Source organism: Zeugodacus cucurbitae, chromosome 4 (genome assembly GCF_028554725.1).
Source record: "Zeugodacus cucurbitae isolate PBARC_wt_2022May chromosome 4, idZeuCucr1.2, whole genome shotgun sequence".
In the NCBI taxonomy this organism is placed as follows: domain Eukaryota; kingdom Metazoa; phylum Arthropoda; class Insecta; order Diptera; family Tephritidae; genus Zeugodacus; species Zeugodacus cucurbitae.
In genome coordinates this window covers 47,763,127-47,782,556 of record NC_071669.1, presented here as the reverse complement: position 1 = coordinate 47,782,556, position 19,430 = coordinate 47,763,127, and the positions used below count along the sequence as shown (strand labels likewise).

The 19,430-nt window shown below is 38.1% G+C and overlaps 2 protein-coding genes across 3 annotated transcripts in view; one reads left to right on the top strand and one right to left on the bottom strand.

Annotated features, from left to right (window-relative positions):
* Positions 1–19,430, bottom strand: part of LOC128921296 (uncharacterized) — a 99,285-nt gene that overhangs the window by 64,851 nt on the left and 15,004 nt on the right. For both annotated transcript variants that reach the window (XM_054228394.1, XM_054228395.1), the window contains exon 2: positions 806–1,320. The gene's annotated coding sequence lies outside the window, so the exon portion shown is untranslated. The remainder of the gene's footprint in view (positions 1–805; positions 1,321–19,430) is intronic.
* On the top strand, positions 7,084–9,878 carry LOC105221169 (gustatory receptor for bitter taste 66a). The gene is made up of 6 exons (XM_011197923.3): positions 7,084–7,487; positions 7,544–8,125; positions 8,709–8,998; positions 9,062–9,247; positions 9,400–9,489; positions 9,574–9,878. The coding sequence occupies exons 1-6, from the start codon at positions 7,253–7,255 to the stop codon at positions 9,769–9,771; spliced, it is 1,581 nt and encodes a 526-aa protein (XP_011196225.2). The 5' UTR covers positions 7,084–7,252; the 3' UTR covers positions 9,772–9,878.

The window sequence follows — 19,430 nt, the reverse complement described above, 5'->3', positions numbered from 1 at the left end:
AAGTCGACAACATCCTACTCCAAAAGCCGGGCCTGAATGTTAAAGGACGAGAAGTCACAACCTGCTGACGGCCAAGAGAACAGATGGAAATGGAGCTTTTATGCTGGTCCGAAATGAACTAAATGTTCTTATTCTATCTAATATTTGCAGCGAGAACGTCTTTACTACTCGGAGCGACGCCCCTGAACACTGTCTGGCCCACGTCCTAAACGCCACACGACGACGAGGTGGATCTCTCCTCCTCAGCTGAAGAGGACTAGAGGAGCCCAGGATAAAAATTATCAAAATCAAAGATGTGAATATTAAGTATTCAAATTAATATTTTACATGGGATTTCGGCCGTATTGAAGCCTTGCCTGCATATTAAGAATAAAAATACATATTTAAACATAATCGATCTTATCTCATCAATAATTATTCACTGATATGTGAAACCCTGGAAAAAGTCGAAGCTGAATTGGGCTCAGCTTGGTCGTGGTAGCCAAGAAAGTTTATTTAAACAGAACCATCAACCACAATATCGATCCATTCGATATGGAAATGTTACGACCTTTCGATAGTTGAACTTTTCGTATTTAAATATAATACAAATTTATTTTCATAAATTACCAAAATATTCATAAGAAAATATTAAAAAAAAAAATAATAAATATTAAAATTTCATAAAAATACTAATTAATAATAAATTGGAAATAATTATAAGTACTTGTAAATAAAAAATCAAAATATTTATTTATATTCCACTGAAATAATTAAATATTAAATTTAATAAATATAAAATAACAAGCATAGAACGCCAACATACCTCACAATTTACGCAGGCCATGTCGTTGCAATCAAACTAAAAAAAATAAATGTGTCACTCCGCCTACCAGCCGTCACGGTCACCAGCTACAAATCCACTCGTGTATGTTTGCCTGTGTCACGTGCTCGTGAACTACGCGTATATGCGTTGAAGAATGAAGAACGCACGCAGAGCGGCTGCCTTCCAACTGCTTTCAGCTAGCTGTCTCGTCCAATGTCTGGTATCCTGTGGCTGCTACTCGTATTTCACACACTAATGACTGCGTGTTGCGTCGTCGTGATTGGCAGTAACGCGCACAGTCGCTCGCTTAGAGTAGCGAGTTGCTAAGATTTTGTTTTTGCTTTTTTGTTACACTAATTTTGATGTTTTGGGTTTAAGGTTTCTCTGCGCTAATGAGATACTATCAGCAGTGCTAGTAGAAATGCATTTGTGATGCTGAAACTACGAGTGAATTCACTATTCGCTTATTTGGTGTGTTCTTTTCACCACCTTCACTCAGTTGCAGCGCTGGCGATCTGAAAATGGTAAAGATAATTTATATTAGAGAGATAATACTGCAAGTATATTAATTTATATATAGTCATATATAAATATATATTCATTCTTATCAATTGCTTTTGTTGCCTGCAACACGGCAGATAGCCCACAACCCTCCATGCAACCTTTCAAGTAATATTTGTTACATTAATTAACTGAATACCACTAGGCGCCACTAAATACACATACGCAACGGGTATTAAATATACCTTAGCCCCCTCACATATGCACTAGACCACATTCAAGGCTTCCTCAAAGTTGCTCACACAAAAAGCCAATGCGTGCCACAGCGTTGCATGCTATCAGCAATATTGTAATTAATATCAAGCAACGCGCCTTGTGAATGTGAGTTGCAACATTATTATTAATTATTCGCATCGCACTCGTAGAAGTTCGTCGTATGCACATTGAATTCATCGAAATGTATTGAATTAAATTATTTCATTGACAAAGTGAAAATTACAAACAAAAAGCAAAAAAGCAACGAAACTCACGAGAAGAACTGTATGAGTGTGTGTGTGTGCGCTTTCGAAGCTGCTTAACTGTTAATGAATAAAGTTTCAAGTACAGCAAAGAGTTTTAATGCGCGTAATGAATAAATACATCAATGCTATGATTTATCTGCAGTGGGTGGGAATATGTGCGAACAAATATGTTGCGTATACGACATAGTGTACCTAGTGGAAATGTCAGTACTTATATAAATAAAATTCTTTTAAATAAATAAAATGGCGGTTTGGATGAAATTTAAAGTTACATCGAGAAGAGGTTGGGCAAGTTAATCTGTCAGGTTTGAGTCATACGTAAAGCTATTAGAGAATATAGCCCTTGGATATGTTTTCTAGAAGTGGCCGTGGTCACTAAATAGGTTTTTGTATACCTCTCGAAAACTACTTAAGCAAACTTACTTGTCCAATTTCCTCTTAGTTTCCCAATAGGTGAAATCGGATAATAACCACGCACACCTCCCATACAAAGGTTATGTTGAAAATTACTAAAGAGCGTTGGTTCACTAACGAAAAACACTAGAAACTTTAAATTTCATGGTAAAGATGGTACAGAACAACTGCAGCCAAATTAAAAAAAGGAAAATTGGCCACTTATGGGCCAAAAACCATATCTCTAGAACTTTTAAATCGATTTCAATGAAATTCGGTGAATAATATTTTTTCGAGATTATCTATATATATATAAAATTAAGTGGCAAAACTTCCTGTTCGCATACTCCTCCTAGACGGCTTACCCCATTTCGATGAAATTGTCTGGGGTGATTGGGGTCTGTGTGGAGGGTGCACATAAGAAATTTAATGTGTGTATCATTGCACGCTTTGCAAAAAAAAAAAAATGAATTTGCAAGAACATTACTATATTCCGAAATACCACAATATTTCACTTGGAATCCATCATCGAAAACATTTCAACGTCGAAAGCAAGGGGAGCGTGTTGACGGTTATCCAAATGTCCGTAAAACCGATGTCATAGGACGCATTTACACTATCCATCCGAACAACGCGGAATGTTTCTATTTGCGTCTGCTATTAGTCAACGTGCGCGGACCAAGATCATTTGATGATTTGAAAACTGTTGACGGTTAGTTGTGTGCGACGTATCGTGAAGCATTTCAGCGATTGCATTTGTTAGAAGATGATATGCATTGGGGCACCGCACTTCATGACGCATCACTCACATCTCATCCAAAACAAATACGCGTACTATTCGCCATAATAATATCTACATGCCTTCCGTCAAATCCGCAAGAACTGTGGAATAAGTACAAAGACTGCATGACCGAGGACTTATTAATTTTGGCGCGTAATCGAGCATCGGCCGCAGACTTGCTATATACATTACAAATGTACAATGATGCTTTGATATTGGTTGAAGATCTGTGCCTTACAAATTGCGAATAAGGCATTAGCGCAACTTGGCATAACTGCGCCCAATCGTTCAGCGATTGATATGCTTGACCATGAGCTTCAACGTGAACAACAATACGATTGCAATGAATTGCGTGCTTTCATACAAGCTAACATTACCAAATTGAATATTCAGCAGAAAAATGCTTATGATAAGATTATATGAGCGGTTGACAATAACGCCGGTGGATTCTACTTTCTGAATGCGCCCGGTGGTACAAGGAAAACGTTTCTGATCTCTGTGATTCTTGCTACTATACGGTCACAGCAGAAAATTGCGCTGGCAATTGCTCCGTCAGGCATCGCTGCTACTCTACTTGATGGAGGCCGAACAGCACATTCTGCGTTGAAATTATCGTTGAACATCCAAGTCGTTGGAAAACCAACGTGCAACATATCGAGGAATTCAACAATGACAAAAGTTTTGCGAGGAGCTGGAATAGTTCTATGGGATGAGTGCCCAATGGCTAACAAAAAGTCATTAGAAGCTTTCAATAGAACAATGCAAGATTTACGCCAAAAGCAACAACTTTTTGGCGGAGCATTAGTCTTATTATCTGGCGATTTTCGGCAAACTTTGCCAGCCATTCCTCGATCAACTCCTGCCGACGAAATAAACGCATGTTTAAAATCGTCAGTTTTGTGGAGACATGTTCAAAGGCTGATCATCAACATGCGAGTCCAATTGTAAAACGATCGATCCGCAGCGGCGTTTTCGAAGCAGTTTTTGGACATTGGCGAAGGCAAAATACCAATCGATGATACCGGTTGGAACACATTGCCGAACAACTTTTGTACACTTTTACAATCGAAAGAAGAATTGATTGAAAGTGTATTTCCGAATATTGTTCAACACTATCAACGCCACGATTATTTAAGTGAACGCGCAATATTGGCACCGAAAAACGTACACGTCAACGAAATCAATTTTGCCATTCAAGAAAGACTGCCAGGAGAAGCTACAAATATAGTACATCGATTGATAGCGTTTTGAATCAAGATGAAATAGTCAATTATCCAACTGAATTCTTGAATTCTTTGGATCCCCCCGGTCTGCCACCGCATAGTTTGGTCCTGAAAGTCGGTTCACCCATTATACTTCTAAGAAATCTGAAGCCACCGACTTTGTGTAATGGCACAAGACTTTCAGTCCAAAAATTGTGGCCAAATTTGATTGAAGCAACAATACAAAATGGCAAGGCAGCATTCCCATGATTCCAACGGACATGCCGTTTGAATTTAAGCGCTTGCAGTTCCCAACACGTCTTGCCTTTGCGATGGCCATCAACAAATCGCAAGGGCAAACGTTTCAAGTGTGCGGCGTCAATTTGGAAGAACCGTGCTTCTCCCACGGCCAATTGTTCGTCGCATGCTCGAGAGTGGGAACACCAAGATGCTTATTCGCGCCAGGTGGAAAAACCAAAAATGTTGTATACCAATATGTTTTATAAATGTTTTACAAATAAGTAACAGTTTTACAACAATAAATAAAACACATAGTAAAAACCCTTAAGAGTTTTAATCGATTTAGGTGTAGCGAAGCGCACAGGGTAACAGCTAGTTACTAATAAAAAATGGGCGAAATCGGTTCTCAACCATCCCTACTTCCTATATAACTCAATTTTGAATTCCATATGATTCGATCACTTTAAGAATTCGTTATATTAAGAATCAATAAAGATATCGGAATCAAACTTAGCACAAATACAGTATTTGAGGTGAGGTATCACAAATTGACGAAATCGGACTATAACTTTTCAAGCTCCCTGCCTGAGTGTAATTTTTCATCGAAAATATCGGTAAATCTCTTAAATATTTTAATGGAATTCTGAGGTAATCTTTTTTTCGAATATTTTGCCTCTGTATCAAAAAGGTTAAAATCGGTTCATAACTTCCACTAGCTCCCATATACCAAATTATAGGTTTTCCAAAAATACGGTGGTCTTTATTCCGCATATATAGAGTAATATGTATGTGTTATATCTTAGCAAATTTAAGGGAGCATATAGAGCGGGATATATTGTAGCTTGATGGTGAAAATTAGTGAAATCGATATGCTGTATATAATGATTTTCGTTTTTCTAGTGGACTTTATGCTGAATATATGGGTCGTAATAAAATTACATAAATAAATTGCGATAGTATAAAATATTAGGTTACACCTGTCCTTAGCCCTTAATTACTTGTTTATTATATATTTATGTTAAATTTTATAAGATCTTCTCAAACACTACGATTAATGCAGGCATCAGGCCCTGCAGTATTAAACAGTACTGATTATTATTGGTGTGAGGGTAATTTGAATAATCTGAAGGCTTAAGTCCTCTACATTTTAATAATGTAAATTATTGTGCTTCTTGCGAAGTACTATTCAACCAATTAACCACAGCATATAGCTTCAAAGATTTATGTATTTTGGTATCACATTGAATACTAACTTTTCTAATAACCCTTATTCTGATACATGGTTATAAGTATTTTTGAAGTAATAAGTTATTTATGTCGCTTCATTCTTATAACATGATTCGGATTTTTACCGAGGCAAGAACTTTCAACCCGTTAGCATTCGTTATTTGAGGAATGCTTTCTGTCGTTACAACAATAGTCGATTAAGATTATTCAATTAAGTGCCGCTTTTATTACTAAAACAAGACTAATTCATTAATGCAGTACGATAATGTCGAACTAAGGTATCAGTGTTATAACCTTTTCGCACAGGAGCTAAGTGATCAATTAAACGGCCTTTGCTGGATTAAGGCTCTGATTTAGATCAATTAACCATGCAAAATAAAAATCTAATTTTTCAACATTATTTTTTAATCGAGTTTTAAGTGAGTTGAAAATGAAATGCAAATAAAAGAGCAGTTATACTACTCGACGGTAGATGTCGCAGCTGGAAATAATGGCTGTGGTTATCGATAAAATAGTAAACAGTGATCGATTATCGAGTAGCCGTCAGTGCGAAGAGTAAAAACTGGTTTCTCAATTAAAATTTGGATTGATCAATTAATTAGGCTGTGCGAAAATGCTATTTTGTACAGGTGATTTGACCTATTCAGAGAAAGAGACTAGACTTTTTTCTTTATAAAATGTAGAGATGTCCAATTTAATATATATTGTTCTCTCTTAAAGAATGATTTATAACTAGATTTCTACGGTGTAGCATATATGCATGATTTTAGATTTAAGAAAAATATTATTAATTAATTTGGCACGACATGCGGATTGTGGTGGTAGATCACCACTGGGAATAATGCTTATTAAGTTATGAACCACTTTTTCCACAATATTCATTTATTTACTCAGCTGCTATAATAAATTAAATCCGGCCTCAAAAAAATAATGTTATTTTAAATAATTTCGATGGGGTCACAGTTGACTTCCTTTATTTCATCCATTTGACACTTCATTAAATAGATGACTTTTGAAATAAAAACAAAAAAAAAATGCCAATTTATTTTTATTGCGCAGTAATTAAAGGCTCATCGAAAAAGAGTTGCACATTTTAAATATTGATTTGTAATTAATATTAATTAACTGCTACTCTTAACACAATTAAATATGCAGGGGATTGCATTATGCGCTACATTATTAAATAAATATATATGTATGAATGCCACTGCCATTCGTCATCATTTCCGTTGATAATCGCAATTATTTATAGATCCGCAGTAGATGTTTTGTTATTTCCCCAAACATTTACGCCGCTTCGCTGGTCACCTGACTGACGGCGTACCCGCCGAGCCGAGCGCCCATCTGTTATCCTTAATCTCCTGTGTGCATATTAAATGCATTTAATAATGTTAAGTGCCTGCCAGCGCACGGTGAGTAAGTACAACAAACGGAGAACACCGGGGTTTGCGGCCAGTGTACGCTACACCGTTAAACGCAACGCAACGCATTCGTCGTTCGTACTTCGACGAGTTGACTGTTGAGCGTGCGGAAGAAAAAAGTTTAGAGAATACTTGAATTAAATAGCGGACAATAGTGCGCAATGGCACATCAGACGGTGCAACCGTTACTGGTGCATTTCGGCACCCTATTCAACTTCTGCAAAATGATTGGTCTCTATCCGCATGACCTGCAGGCATTCCGCAGTGTACACACGCTACAACAAAGCAAACGCGGCGCTTTGATTGTTATGGCTACGATGTTTGGTGTTGTTGTATTCTACAATTTGCTCATATTCTTCTTCTCGGGGGAGGATCACGATCTGAAGGCCTCGCAAAGTGAGTATGCATACTGGATTTACTACCAACTACAGCTCAACCGACCTTCACTTTAGGCACGCTAACCTTTGTCATTGGCATATTTCTCACATACATCGGTCTTGGCATGATGATCACCGATCAGTGGTCGGCATTGCGCAATCAAGCGAAAGTTGGCGAGATTTACGAACGCATTCGCGCTGTTGACGAACAGCTAATGAAGGAGAATGTGATCGTAGACAATTCGAAGACAACCAAGAGTATACACTTTATGATCGTACTCACCGTGGCGTGTGAACTGATCATTTTGATTTCCACCTATTTTGCCTTGGTTAAATACAATGAGTGGAAATCGATATTGTGGTTGTTTTCTTGTTTTCCAACACTTTACAATTCGCTGGACAAAATTTGGTTTGTCAGCACTTTGAATGGTTTGAAGCATCGCTTTACTGTCATCAACACCGCACTTGAAGACATGGTAGTGTCGCATGAGCGGCTTAAACGTTGGACCGAAAACGGTAGTGGTGGTGGTGAGGTTTTTAGACGAGCATCCATTGCGAATGTCTCAATCGATCCGTCGCTGGAATACTTGTATAAGGAGCTTACTCACGTGGAGGCAGTTAAGGCCTATAATATGGCGAGGAATAAAATTTCACCAAGTGAGTATGAAATTGGTATATTATTACAAAGATTGATTAGTGAGAAAAAAATCATCTAAGTGAAATACAATTAATTGCTTCGGTTATTATATCTGCGATATCGAAAAGCTTTCACCTAAAAATGGAGCTTTCTATTTCAAAGCTTTCACAATTTTTTTGAACTTTCACAGATTTTTTTGAGCTGAGTGAGAAAAAAGATGACACAAAATTCTACTAATAGCTTTAACTATTTGATATGTGATATTTAAAAGCTTTCACAAATGGAGCTTTCGACATTTCATAATTCGAAACTTTCATAAACGGAGCCTAATTATTTCTTTAACTTTTATTACTATGATATCTAGAAGCTTTCTTATATGGAGCTTTCACCTTTCGAAGCTTTCACAATTCGAAAGCTTTAACAAACGAAAATAAAGTGTGTGAGATAAAACTCATAAAACAATACTAATTGTAGCTTTTACATGCCATAGCTTTATCATTTTGGCACTTTCATAATTCGTAGCTCTCACAAGGGTATTCTAACATCTGTCAAATAATTATCATTACTTAAAAGTATTTTTAAACTATTCCTTTGTTAATACAGTCGCACACTCTTTAAACTCATTCGGCGATGCTAAAGAGACACCGAAAAAACTGCAAAAATTCACCCTCCAACCGCCAACGTTCAATATGGTCTACGAAAGCGAACTGAGTAAGGACATCGAAAAGGTGGAGGAGAAACTAAACAATTTGTGTCAATTGCACGATGAAATTTGCGAAATTGGCAAACTACTCAACGAGCTCTGGAGCTACCCGATATTGGTGCTAATGGCCTACGGTTTTCTCATCTTCACGGCACAATTGTACTTCTTGTATTGCGCCACCCAAGGCCAGGTATGAAGTGCAGGAAAGCAGCGTTTCTTTCGCCTCTTTCTTAATATATTGGTTCACTTGTAGAATATTCCGTCGCTGTTCCGCTCGGCGAAGAGCGCCATCATAACGACAATTTTCCTGAGCTACACCGCCGGCAAGTGCATCTATTTGATTTACCTCAGCTGGAAGACGTCGCTCGAGTCGAAACGCACCGGCATTTGTCTGCACAAGTGCGGCGTTGTGGCCGACAATAATTTGCTCTATGAAATTGTAAGTGCCGCGCTATCAAGCGCTCACTCATTGTTGTGGTGTGGTGAAGGCTGATGGTGGCTGTTGCACATTTTATTGCCCCATCAGCTTTCGCATATTTACAGCTAGACATTTATAATGCAAATTCTCAATTGTACCTCTGTACGAAATAGGTCAACCACTTATCACTCAAATTACTAAATCACTCTGTTGATTTCTCTGCTTGCGGTTTCTTCACCCTGGACATGGAGACGCTCTATGGTGTAAGTGCTCTCAAGCTCAATAATATTGTATTGCATAAGCGTAATTGAAAACACTAATTTATTATTGTTGTTGTTGTGTCACAGGTGAGCGGCGGCATCACCAGTTACCTCATCATTTTGATACAATTCAATTTGGCGGCCCAACAGGCCAAGGATGCTTCGAATGCTGTGGACGCCAATTTGTATGCCCAACAGTTCACCACAGCTAGCGGCAACACCACGGCGTTGATGGATTTCTTCACCACCACCTTTATGCCCACCTCGCAAACCGAACTCTATTAGACATTCCAGACTTGGGATTCATTTGAGATTTAAATTGCTATAAATTTTGCACATTTAATGCACTATTAATCAAACACTTTGAAATTCAATGCGTCGTTGTAACAATTTTACTATATTTTACTATATATATTCGCATACATACGAGTAGATGCATGCCTTAGTGAGTATATCGTTCTCTTCGAAATGCTTATATCAGATTTATTACTTCACATAAATACAGTTGAGTGCATAAATTTTGATTAATGTGCGGTCAATTTAATCATTTAAGAGCGCATTAAGAAAATGAAGAACTTATTACGAGGTTGCCAGTATGTCAAATGGTATTTTAATAAAAGCTTCTCAAATAACGGTAATATTTTATTGTCGAATTCAAGTTTAGTAAACGACGTTTAGCAATAGAGTGAAAACAATACGCCTACGAAATTGCTTATATCTAAAAGAAATCTATGGATATTACTAAGGAGAAGACCGTTATTGTTATGCTGAAGACTAGTTTTCTGTGAAGTCAAAAAACCCTTCTTTTGGATCTCATGTATCACCAAAGCACAATGAACTAATCTCAAATCAGATTACGCGATTAAATTTTATTCCCATTAGTTTACCTGGTTAGCTGAATGAGGAAGAGTTCCAAGATGTTTTAGCCTAAATCTCACAACGTCAAAAACTTCTTCAAGACTTCTAAAACTGAAGGCCGATAATATATTTAATCTGCTTATTGGAACGCCGATTAGATAATGAGCGGTTAGAACAACGGCATTCCGAAACTTGCCGAGGACCAAGAGTTCACAAGACCGCTTGTGGTTTTTACTTCGCCTAACGAGCAACAAAGTCACTCAGCAATAAACTGAAAAAAGACAGTGTAGCTCCCATTTGTTCGCATTCTGCTGATTTTGGAACAGGGATGATAGCCAAATTAATAGATCTTCAATAAAAAAAAAACATGTTCTAAGTGCAAACTGGACTGCTTGCTGAAATGGTAACTGAATATCCAAACTCAAATATCTGATCCAACAGTACAATACCTTTTGATTGGTTAAGGTCATAAAAGGAAATTAGGGATGACGAAAATAATTAATTTCTTGAAGTCTATTTGCTCAGACCTGACAAGTATAGTTTCAGAAATAAAGGCTTTCTATAATGTCCCATTAATAGAGTTCGGATATAGTTCGACCCAAAACCATGTTTACAGTCCATATAATGCCATTTTCAATACAATCAGCATTAATAACAATATCGTTCTAAAAAATTTGTCATTTTCAAAATCAACTGATATCTTTTTCAGACCCCACTATTAAGTAATATGACAATCTCTGTCTCCTGTTTGATTTAATATCGTATATATTGGTCAATATGAGGGATATTTTAAAGAACATTTTTTTAACCATTATGATTAATTTGTCATATCGGTTTAGACCCTAGTCACTAATATCAAATATAAAGAATTCCATTCCTCATAAAGAATATTTTTTTTATATTTTTACTGAAAAATAATATGCAATGCATCAACTGTAAATTATTTCTTTCGGTCATACCATATTCATAACCGATTTAGTAATATCGTAAGTGTTGGTTATTAACCATCATCTTTAGCAGAACCTAGAATTATGCACTTAGTAGAGGACAAAAGTCAGTTTAAGAAGGATTATTCACTGCGTAGAATTTTCCAAAGAAGCTCTGATCTCGATAAACTCTAGATACACTTAAGTTTTCTTTAATTAAACTGTTATTATTTTTTGGTAAGAAAGGTACTTTTGAAATAAATGATGTTTTTTTAGACATATGGTTATCAAGAATATATATATATGTTATGGTCAAGAGTTTAGCCTTTTTATAAAGATAAGTGTTTGCCATGCTAAACTCGTATTTTTTTCATTTCTGATGATCATGCAAGGAGCTACGCAGATGTACATTTTCGCGAGGGCTCGCTAGAAATTACGTCACAATGGCTGAGTTTGTAATATTTTTCATGAAATGTAACAGTAAAATCTTATTAAATATCCTTTAAGGCAATATAAAGTTCGAACCAAATATTTTATTTTTTATCAGAAAAAATATTAAAAATTAAACGGTTTTCCCCAGAAAAAGCTCATATAACTTCTTCTTCTTCTTCTTCTTGACTGGCGTAGACACCGCTTACGCGGTTATAGCCGATTGGCAGTTTGGTGCCAATTGGTTATACCAAGCGAAGCCAGGTCCCTCCCCACCTGGTCCTTCCATCGGAGTGGAGGTCTCCCTCTTCCTCGGCTTCCACCAGCGGTTACTGCATCGAAAACTTTCAGAGCTGGGGCACTTTCATCCATTCGAAAAACATGACCTAGCCAGCGTAGCCGCTGTTTTTTTATTCGCTGGACTATGTCTATGTCTTCGAATAACACATACAGCTCATCGTTTCATCGTCTGCGGTATTCGCCGTTGCCAATGTTTAAGGGACCATAAATCTTCCGCAAAACCTTTCTCTCGAAAACTCCTAGTGCCGTCTCATCGGATGTTGACATCGTCCACGCTTCTGCACCGTAAAGTAGGACGGGAATGATGAGGGACTTGTACAGTTTGGTTTTTGTTCGTCGAGAGAGGGCTTTACTTTTCAATTGCCTACTTAGTCCATAGTAGCACCTGTTGACAAGAGTGATTCTGCGTTGGATTCTGCGTTATCTACAACTTCAAAGTTATGACTGTCAACAGTGACGTGGGAGCCAAGACGCGAATGCGCTTACTGTTTGTTTGATGACAGGAGATATTTCGTCTTGTCCTCGTTCACCACCAGACCCATACGCTTCGCTTCCTTATCCAGTCTGGAAAAAGCAGAACTAACGGCGCGGGTGTTGTTTCAAATGATATCGAAATCATCGGCGTACGCCAGTAGCTGTACATTCTTGTAGAAGATTGTACCTTCTCTAGTTAGCTCTGCAGCTCTTATAATTTTTTCCAGCATCAAGTTAAAGAAGTCGCACGATAGTGTGTCACCTTGTCTGAAACCTCGTCTGGTATAGAACGGCTCGGAGAGGTCCTTCCCGATCCTGACGGAGCTTTTGGTGTTGCTCAACGTCAACTTACACAGCCGTATTAGGTTTGCGGGGATACCGAATTCAGACATCGCGGCATAAAGGCAACTTCTTTTCGTGCTGTCGAAAGCAGCTTTAAAGTCGACAAAGAGATGGTGTGTGTCGATCCTATTTTCACGGGTCTTCTCCAAAATTTGGCGCATGGTGAATATCTGGTCTGTTGTTGATTTTCCAGGTCGAAAGCCACACTGATAAGGTCCAATCAGTTTGTTGACGGTGGGCTTTAGTCTTTCACACAATACGCTCGACAGAACCTTATACGCGATGTTGAGGAGGCTTATCCCACGGTAATTGGGATCTCCCTTTTTATGGATTGGGCAGAGCACACTGAGCATTCTAATCGTCAGGCATGCTTTCTTCCGTCCATATTTTGCAAAGAAGCTGATGCAAGAACCTTATCAGCTCTTCGCCGCCGTATTTGAATAGCTCGGCCGGTAATCCATCGGCCCCCGCCGCCTTATTGTTCTTCAAGCGGGTAATTGCTATTCGATCGGGCAATGGAACATCTGCTCCATCGTCGTCGATTGGGGAATCGGGTTCGCCATCTCCTGTTGTTGTACTTTCACTGCCATTCAGCAGGCTGGAGAAGTGTTCCCTCCACAAACTCAGTATACTCTGGTCATCAATAACTAGATCACCTCTGGGGGTCCTACAGGAGTGTGCTCCGGTCTTGAAACCTTCAGTTAGTCGCCGGATCTTTTCGTAAAATTTTCGAGCATTATCCCTGTCGGCCAGCTTGTCAAGCTCTTCATACTCACGCATTTCGGCCTCTTTCTTTTTTTGTCTGCAAATGCGTCTCGCTTCCCTCTTCAGCTTCATATAACTTCTTAGTACAATTTATTGAAAGGCTATTTGTCTTCATTTTATTTAGATCTCACTGTTCCTTTTCTGTGTATTAAACCAATAAAATTAAAATTAAAATTTATCCATAATTGTGGTTTTGAGTTTGGCAATTAGTCCCTTCACTATCAGTACTTTTTATTTTTAAATATTCAACCACCTTTTACAACACTTGAATAAAAATTTCATTTAAATTTCATTAATTAAATCAGCAAACATGGAATAAATAAATTCATTTGTAAATGCAATCATATAATTAATATGAAATGCATACGCAAAGCGAAAGAAATACAACAATAAAACACCGATAATTAACAGACAATTTGCAATTGCACACCAATTACAACACACCTACACACACACACACATTCATTCAAGCGCTTTCAACATAATTGCTTTGTTGTATTAAATGCGACCATCTTCGGTCAACCGCACGCTGCACTGGCAAAGGCAACTGTGGCATGCCGAAAAATGCGGCCGCCGCCGCCGCCACTCGTCAACTACGAACGAACGTATTATAGCATCACCGCATATCAACATTTTAAATCATCTCATTATTTTGCATACATTTGCACTTTTACAACTTGCAATTGTCCACGCGTCCGTCCGTCCGCAACAACATCAGCAACACTGCTGAGTATTCATTAAAATGACCTCAAACACTTGAAGCATAATTACATTGCAGCACCATCTATCGCCGCCACACCATCGAAGCACCCCTCTGGGTTATACTATTTCGGACACTTCAACGCTTGATGTGTTATGTAAGAGAGCGAGTGTGGCTGAGTGTGTTTATGTGCGCTCATATGGTTGACTGACAACTCGTTGGCTCGCACAACGGTAAAATGAAACTGTAAATTGAACAAAGTGAGTAATTATTCAGGCATTTGTGGCCGCCGCCACCACCTACATCAGCGCCATCTACACCATCAACCGACCGACCATGAAACTGGCGCCCATCAGCTGCCGAATTGGCGCTCAGTCGCTCGTTGAGGGGGCACTTCGCTTCCGCTCGTTGCTTGCCATCGCATGCATCTATTAATGCAATTTACAGTTTTTGTCAACTCGAAATATTTCGCTGCCCAACAACCAGCGCTGTCCGCTTCCCCCCCTGGGCACCAAAAACTAGCACCAACGCGAGACTAAAACAAAAAGCGCCCAAATGAGTTGGCTCAGTTTGAGCTGTGTATGAGCTGATGCACTGCTTGCCTCGGGTGTGGCATGCAGGTTGAGCGGGGCGGTGCTGCATGCAACTGCCAGCTCGTCACTTTCAACGCCATCATCATCATCGTCGGCGTCGTCACAGCTTCATGCATAAATGTTTCGAATTAAAAGTTATTCCACGAACACACTACGCTGCAGTTGTTCTCATGCGAGGGATGGAGGGGCTGTGTGTGAAATCGTTCACAAGCGACTCATTTGCAGTCCCTTGTACGTCGCGCATTTCTATTTGTTACATTTCGTTGGCGCTTTGTCGGCAACTTGCTGTGAAAACAAAAAGTTTGCGAAAAAAACATCAAAAAACCGTTGCATACTTCAGGGCGCATTTCGTGTTTTTTTTTTGCTCGCCCTTCACTTTAAATAGCGCGGGTGAAAGTTTAGTTTTGTGTGCAGGAAGCTTCGATGAAACCATTTCATAGTTGTGTGCACCGAAATGTTAATGTCACAGTTGTTCTTCCGTTTCCCGTTACCCGCTTTCCGCTGCACGGCCAAACGCTTGCAGTTTGCCCAGTTTTGGCGCGAACTACCAGTCATTAGCGTGGCGTGTGGGTGGCGGTGAAGGGTTACAAAAACAGTCATAAAAGCGCTGTCTGAAGGGCCAGTAATGCCAGTGTGCGGTATGCCATGAATACTTAAGTTCAAATGGTAGTGTGTGTGTTGGGGCTGATTAACATGCACGTGCTTTCATTTCTGCTCCGCCGATTATATGCTTGGTTTGACATTGTATAAGCTGATGACTTTAGTATTTTGCTAAAGTTTTTGGATTTATTTAACAATAGAAAATGGTTTTAGAAAATAATAACGGTTTTTTTTCTGGTTGGTAATTGTTGGCGTCAGCTGGTCTCGAGTTTAAAGTTGTTATTTTAAGCATACGCGTGGCAAGTGCAGCTTACTATTTGAACCTGGCAAAACGTTTCTAATAAATTTAATTAGATTGGTAATCTTATCGGGATCTTCTAATCCTCCTAATTCTATTTTAAATGGACATTAGCTCATTTAAAGTCAATCCACGATTTCTAGAATATTTTCTCCACTTCTTTTAGATCTTGTTGCCTTATGAATACTCTCTATACAGAATGTCTTAGCTACTCATGTGCTTTTCACTATATTCCTTACAAGGACTCATATCCCTTCTTCTCCAGTAAAGTACCTCAGATACTTTTATATAAAGAATTCTAAACTCTTAGTTCAATGCAAAAACATAAAAACATCATCAGCGTTCTTAGTTATACATATGTACTCCCTCTAAACTCTGAAACAACAGAAATATGATTTTATTGTTTCAACAAAGGAAAGAAAATGGCGCTAGGATAAGCTGAAAGTTCGTCGAGAGTACGATTTCCCCTAAATTAGACATTCTACTACAAATTTACCACTCTACTTGAAGCATGCGACCCAAATCAGATTGCAGTAATCCAATGAAGAAGAGCTTCTATAAATATTGTCACAAGTCAATATTTTGTTGAGATCTCATATCCATATATTAATAAACACTTCTCATAAAGACTGACAACCTTTATAAAATTTCGTTTGGCGGAAAGAAAATGATAATTATTATTATACTTTTAATCTTCAAATCTCAGTAGATAATGAAATCTCTCTTATGGTATTGTAAGTTAACGACAGGATTGTCCACTAATTCTTATTTTTTTGTGGTTGGCGAGTGAATTACAACGCTGAGCCAAGCATTAGATGTTATTCTGTACTTACTGCCTATAGATATAGGCGAAATCGGCACTTAGACTGAGAGAATCTCCATCTTCACTACTGCAAAAGTGCAATAGGGGACATTCTAGTATACTCGGCAAGTTCCCATTTATACCAAATATGACGGATATTCGTAATCCTATAGAAATGACTCTAAGCTCCGAACTACACATATTATTCCCCTCTAGAGAGGAGTGGGATATGGGAAAAGTGGACAAAGATTCAGTGATAAGCATCTACACGGACGGTTCAAAACTAGACAAACGAGTTGGAAGTGGGATATTCTCATAAAAACTAGATACCACAATCGCCTTCCGGCTGCCGGATCTTTGCAGAGATCACTGCAATTAAAGGAAGCCTTCTCGTTCTGTCAAGAAGAGTGTTAGCGACCAGACAAATTTCATATTCTCGGATAGTCAAGCGGCTTTAAAATCACTAAAGTCTCATAGCATATTTTGTAAGATAGTGGAAGAATGCTTGGATTTATTACTGACAATGACGTCATGTTTTACGATATACCTGCAATGGGTCCCAGGACACAGTGACATCCCTGGGAACTGTGTGGCAGTTGAACTAGACCGATTGGGCACCACACCGCAGTTGGAGACCAATAAATAGGGAATCTATATACCTCTGGCAACTTGCAAATATTTAATCGATAAACATGCAGTAAATACGGCTGAATCACAATGGAAACAAGTAACGACTTGCTCCGTAAGCAGACAAACGAGTGGAATAATAGCCGTACTTGTCGCTTTTTGAAATTTAAGAGGAACGGGACACTGTCTGATTGGGAGACACGCCAGCAGATTGGGGATACCTTCCAAAAATTACTGCAGAAGCTGCCAAGAAGGAGAGGAAGAAGAAATGATTACACATCTTCTTTGGCAACTATTGAATGCGGTTTTTTCGATGATGTGGGCGACCACAGTGTGGTTCAATGATGACTCGATAGTGTGAGGGATCTCAGTCCCAGTGGTATCAAAATGGGCCTCCCAAAGGCCTAGGTGCGCCGTATGCCTGCCACTTAACCTAACCTAACCTAACCTAACCTAACCATATTTTGAAGACAATATTATTCAATACTGCCGATATGTTTATCTTAATCTGGACAACCTTAGTATATGACATGTGATAAAAATAAGATGATATCTTCGATGACATATCTTTATTAGATCAGTGAAATCACACTTGCATAATAAATATATCACGAAATAATAGATGTACTAACTTGATAGGTTAGTAGTCGTTAGACAATAGTAAATCCAACAAACTCTGTGAGTTTCTCACGATAGAGAGCATCATGGTAAATCGAATAATGTTGTAAAATTACATAAAATTTCATTCGATAAATGAACCTAGTCCGATTTTCCAAAGTGAATGTGTGTGTCATTAGCAAACAGTATCACCAAAACCTAATAATAATCAAAAAAAAAATTAAAATACTTCCAGTTCAAATAACCAAATAACAGATCCAGCTTAGCACCACTCAATAGATTATTGGAACCTATTCAACAACACAAATTTTGCTCCCCGAGTGTTTTAATCGGTTTTCAATGCACAGATTTCACAAAGAACATGGCGACAAGCAACTGGGGTGCAATGATATCACAAAAACAAGACGAAAATAGCAAAATTAAAGTACGAGAATGGAGAACAAGAAAAAATGCAGAAATCGAGTTATTAGCATCCCCAAGGCGTTGCACATACATATGTCGTCGTCGATGAATTTGTGGAGAAGCAAATACGAATGACAAAAAATAATGCAGAGATTTGTGAAAGAGGCAAATAACAAGTAGAACACTAGTTGCTGCGGCACAAAGAGAAGCAAAAACCAATGCAGTTTATAATGAAGTATAAAGCTTAAAATCTTTATTTTGAATTGGTCATTACTCTTGGTAACAATTGCTAAAAGTTAAAGCTTAGATTGACAGCTGATATTAGAAACTGTGATATTAGTGAAATTTGCACCAATTTTTTTTTTTGGTTCTAGCTACTAACCATCAAATAATCGGTACTGTTTTAAAGATTTCTGTACTGATAATCTTTTCGAGATTTTTGACAAGTTTTCGGCTTTACGTAAATTTCTTACTAACAGGTCTTTAATAAAAATTTTTTAATTGGATTCATCGGACGGTCACGAAGTTCTTCGAAATCTGGGTGAATTACAGAAAGCCAGAGTATATTCATCTCATCTCATATCATATCATATGAAATCATATCATATCATATCATATCATATTATATCATATCATATCATATCATATTATATCATCTCATCTCATCTCATCTGTGAAATATTTCTGGCGATGTTTAATACTAAGCTATCGCTTCTGATTCTTTATTTGAGAGTCTAAGGTAACAGCACCTAGGTTCTCACTTTTTTAGCAATTTAAGAGAACTATTTTAAAGTTTTTTGTTGTACACCACAAGGGATATACAATCTCCTTTAATAAAATTTCCATACACAACACTGAACTTCAATTCAATTTCTACCCACATGGTTAGCCATAAAACACTTTCTAAATTCATTATTTCACATTTGTGCAATGTATTGTTTTCAAGTGAAATCAAGCGTGTCTATGCGATAGCATACATTCTCAATACACGAGTTGTTCATAGTTGAAAATGTTGTATGCCTCAGCCGGACCACACTGACCGCCATTGGCGCCAAAAGACTTCTAAGTTAGAAACACATACATACTCCCTACGCATTCATTAGTTCATTCACGCGTTCATTCATTCACTCATTCATTTTGTGCAATCATTCCTTTACCGATGCACTCACTCGCTCACTCACTCACTCACTCATTTGCGTAATGCGCTCAT

Bases quoted from the DNA above. Each gene is read 5' to 3' on its own strand.
- LOC105221169 (XM_011197923.3), top strand. From the start codon at position 7,253: ATGGCACATCAGACGGTGCAACCGTTACTGGTGCATTTCGGCACCCTA. The intron at 8,126-8,708 runs GTGAGTATGAAA...TTGTTAATACAG, and splicing joins GAGGAATAAAATTTCACCAA to TCGCACACTCTTTAAACTCA. The intron at 9,248-9,399 runs GTAAGTGCCGCG...TGTACGAAATAG, and splicing joins ATAATTTGCTCTATGAAATT to GTCAACCACTTATCACTCAA.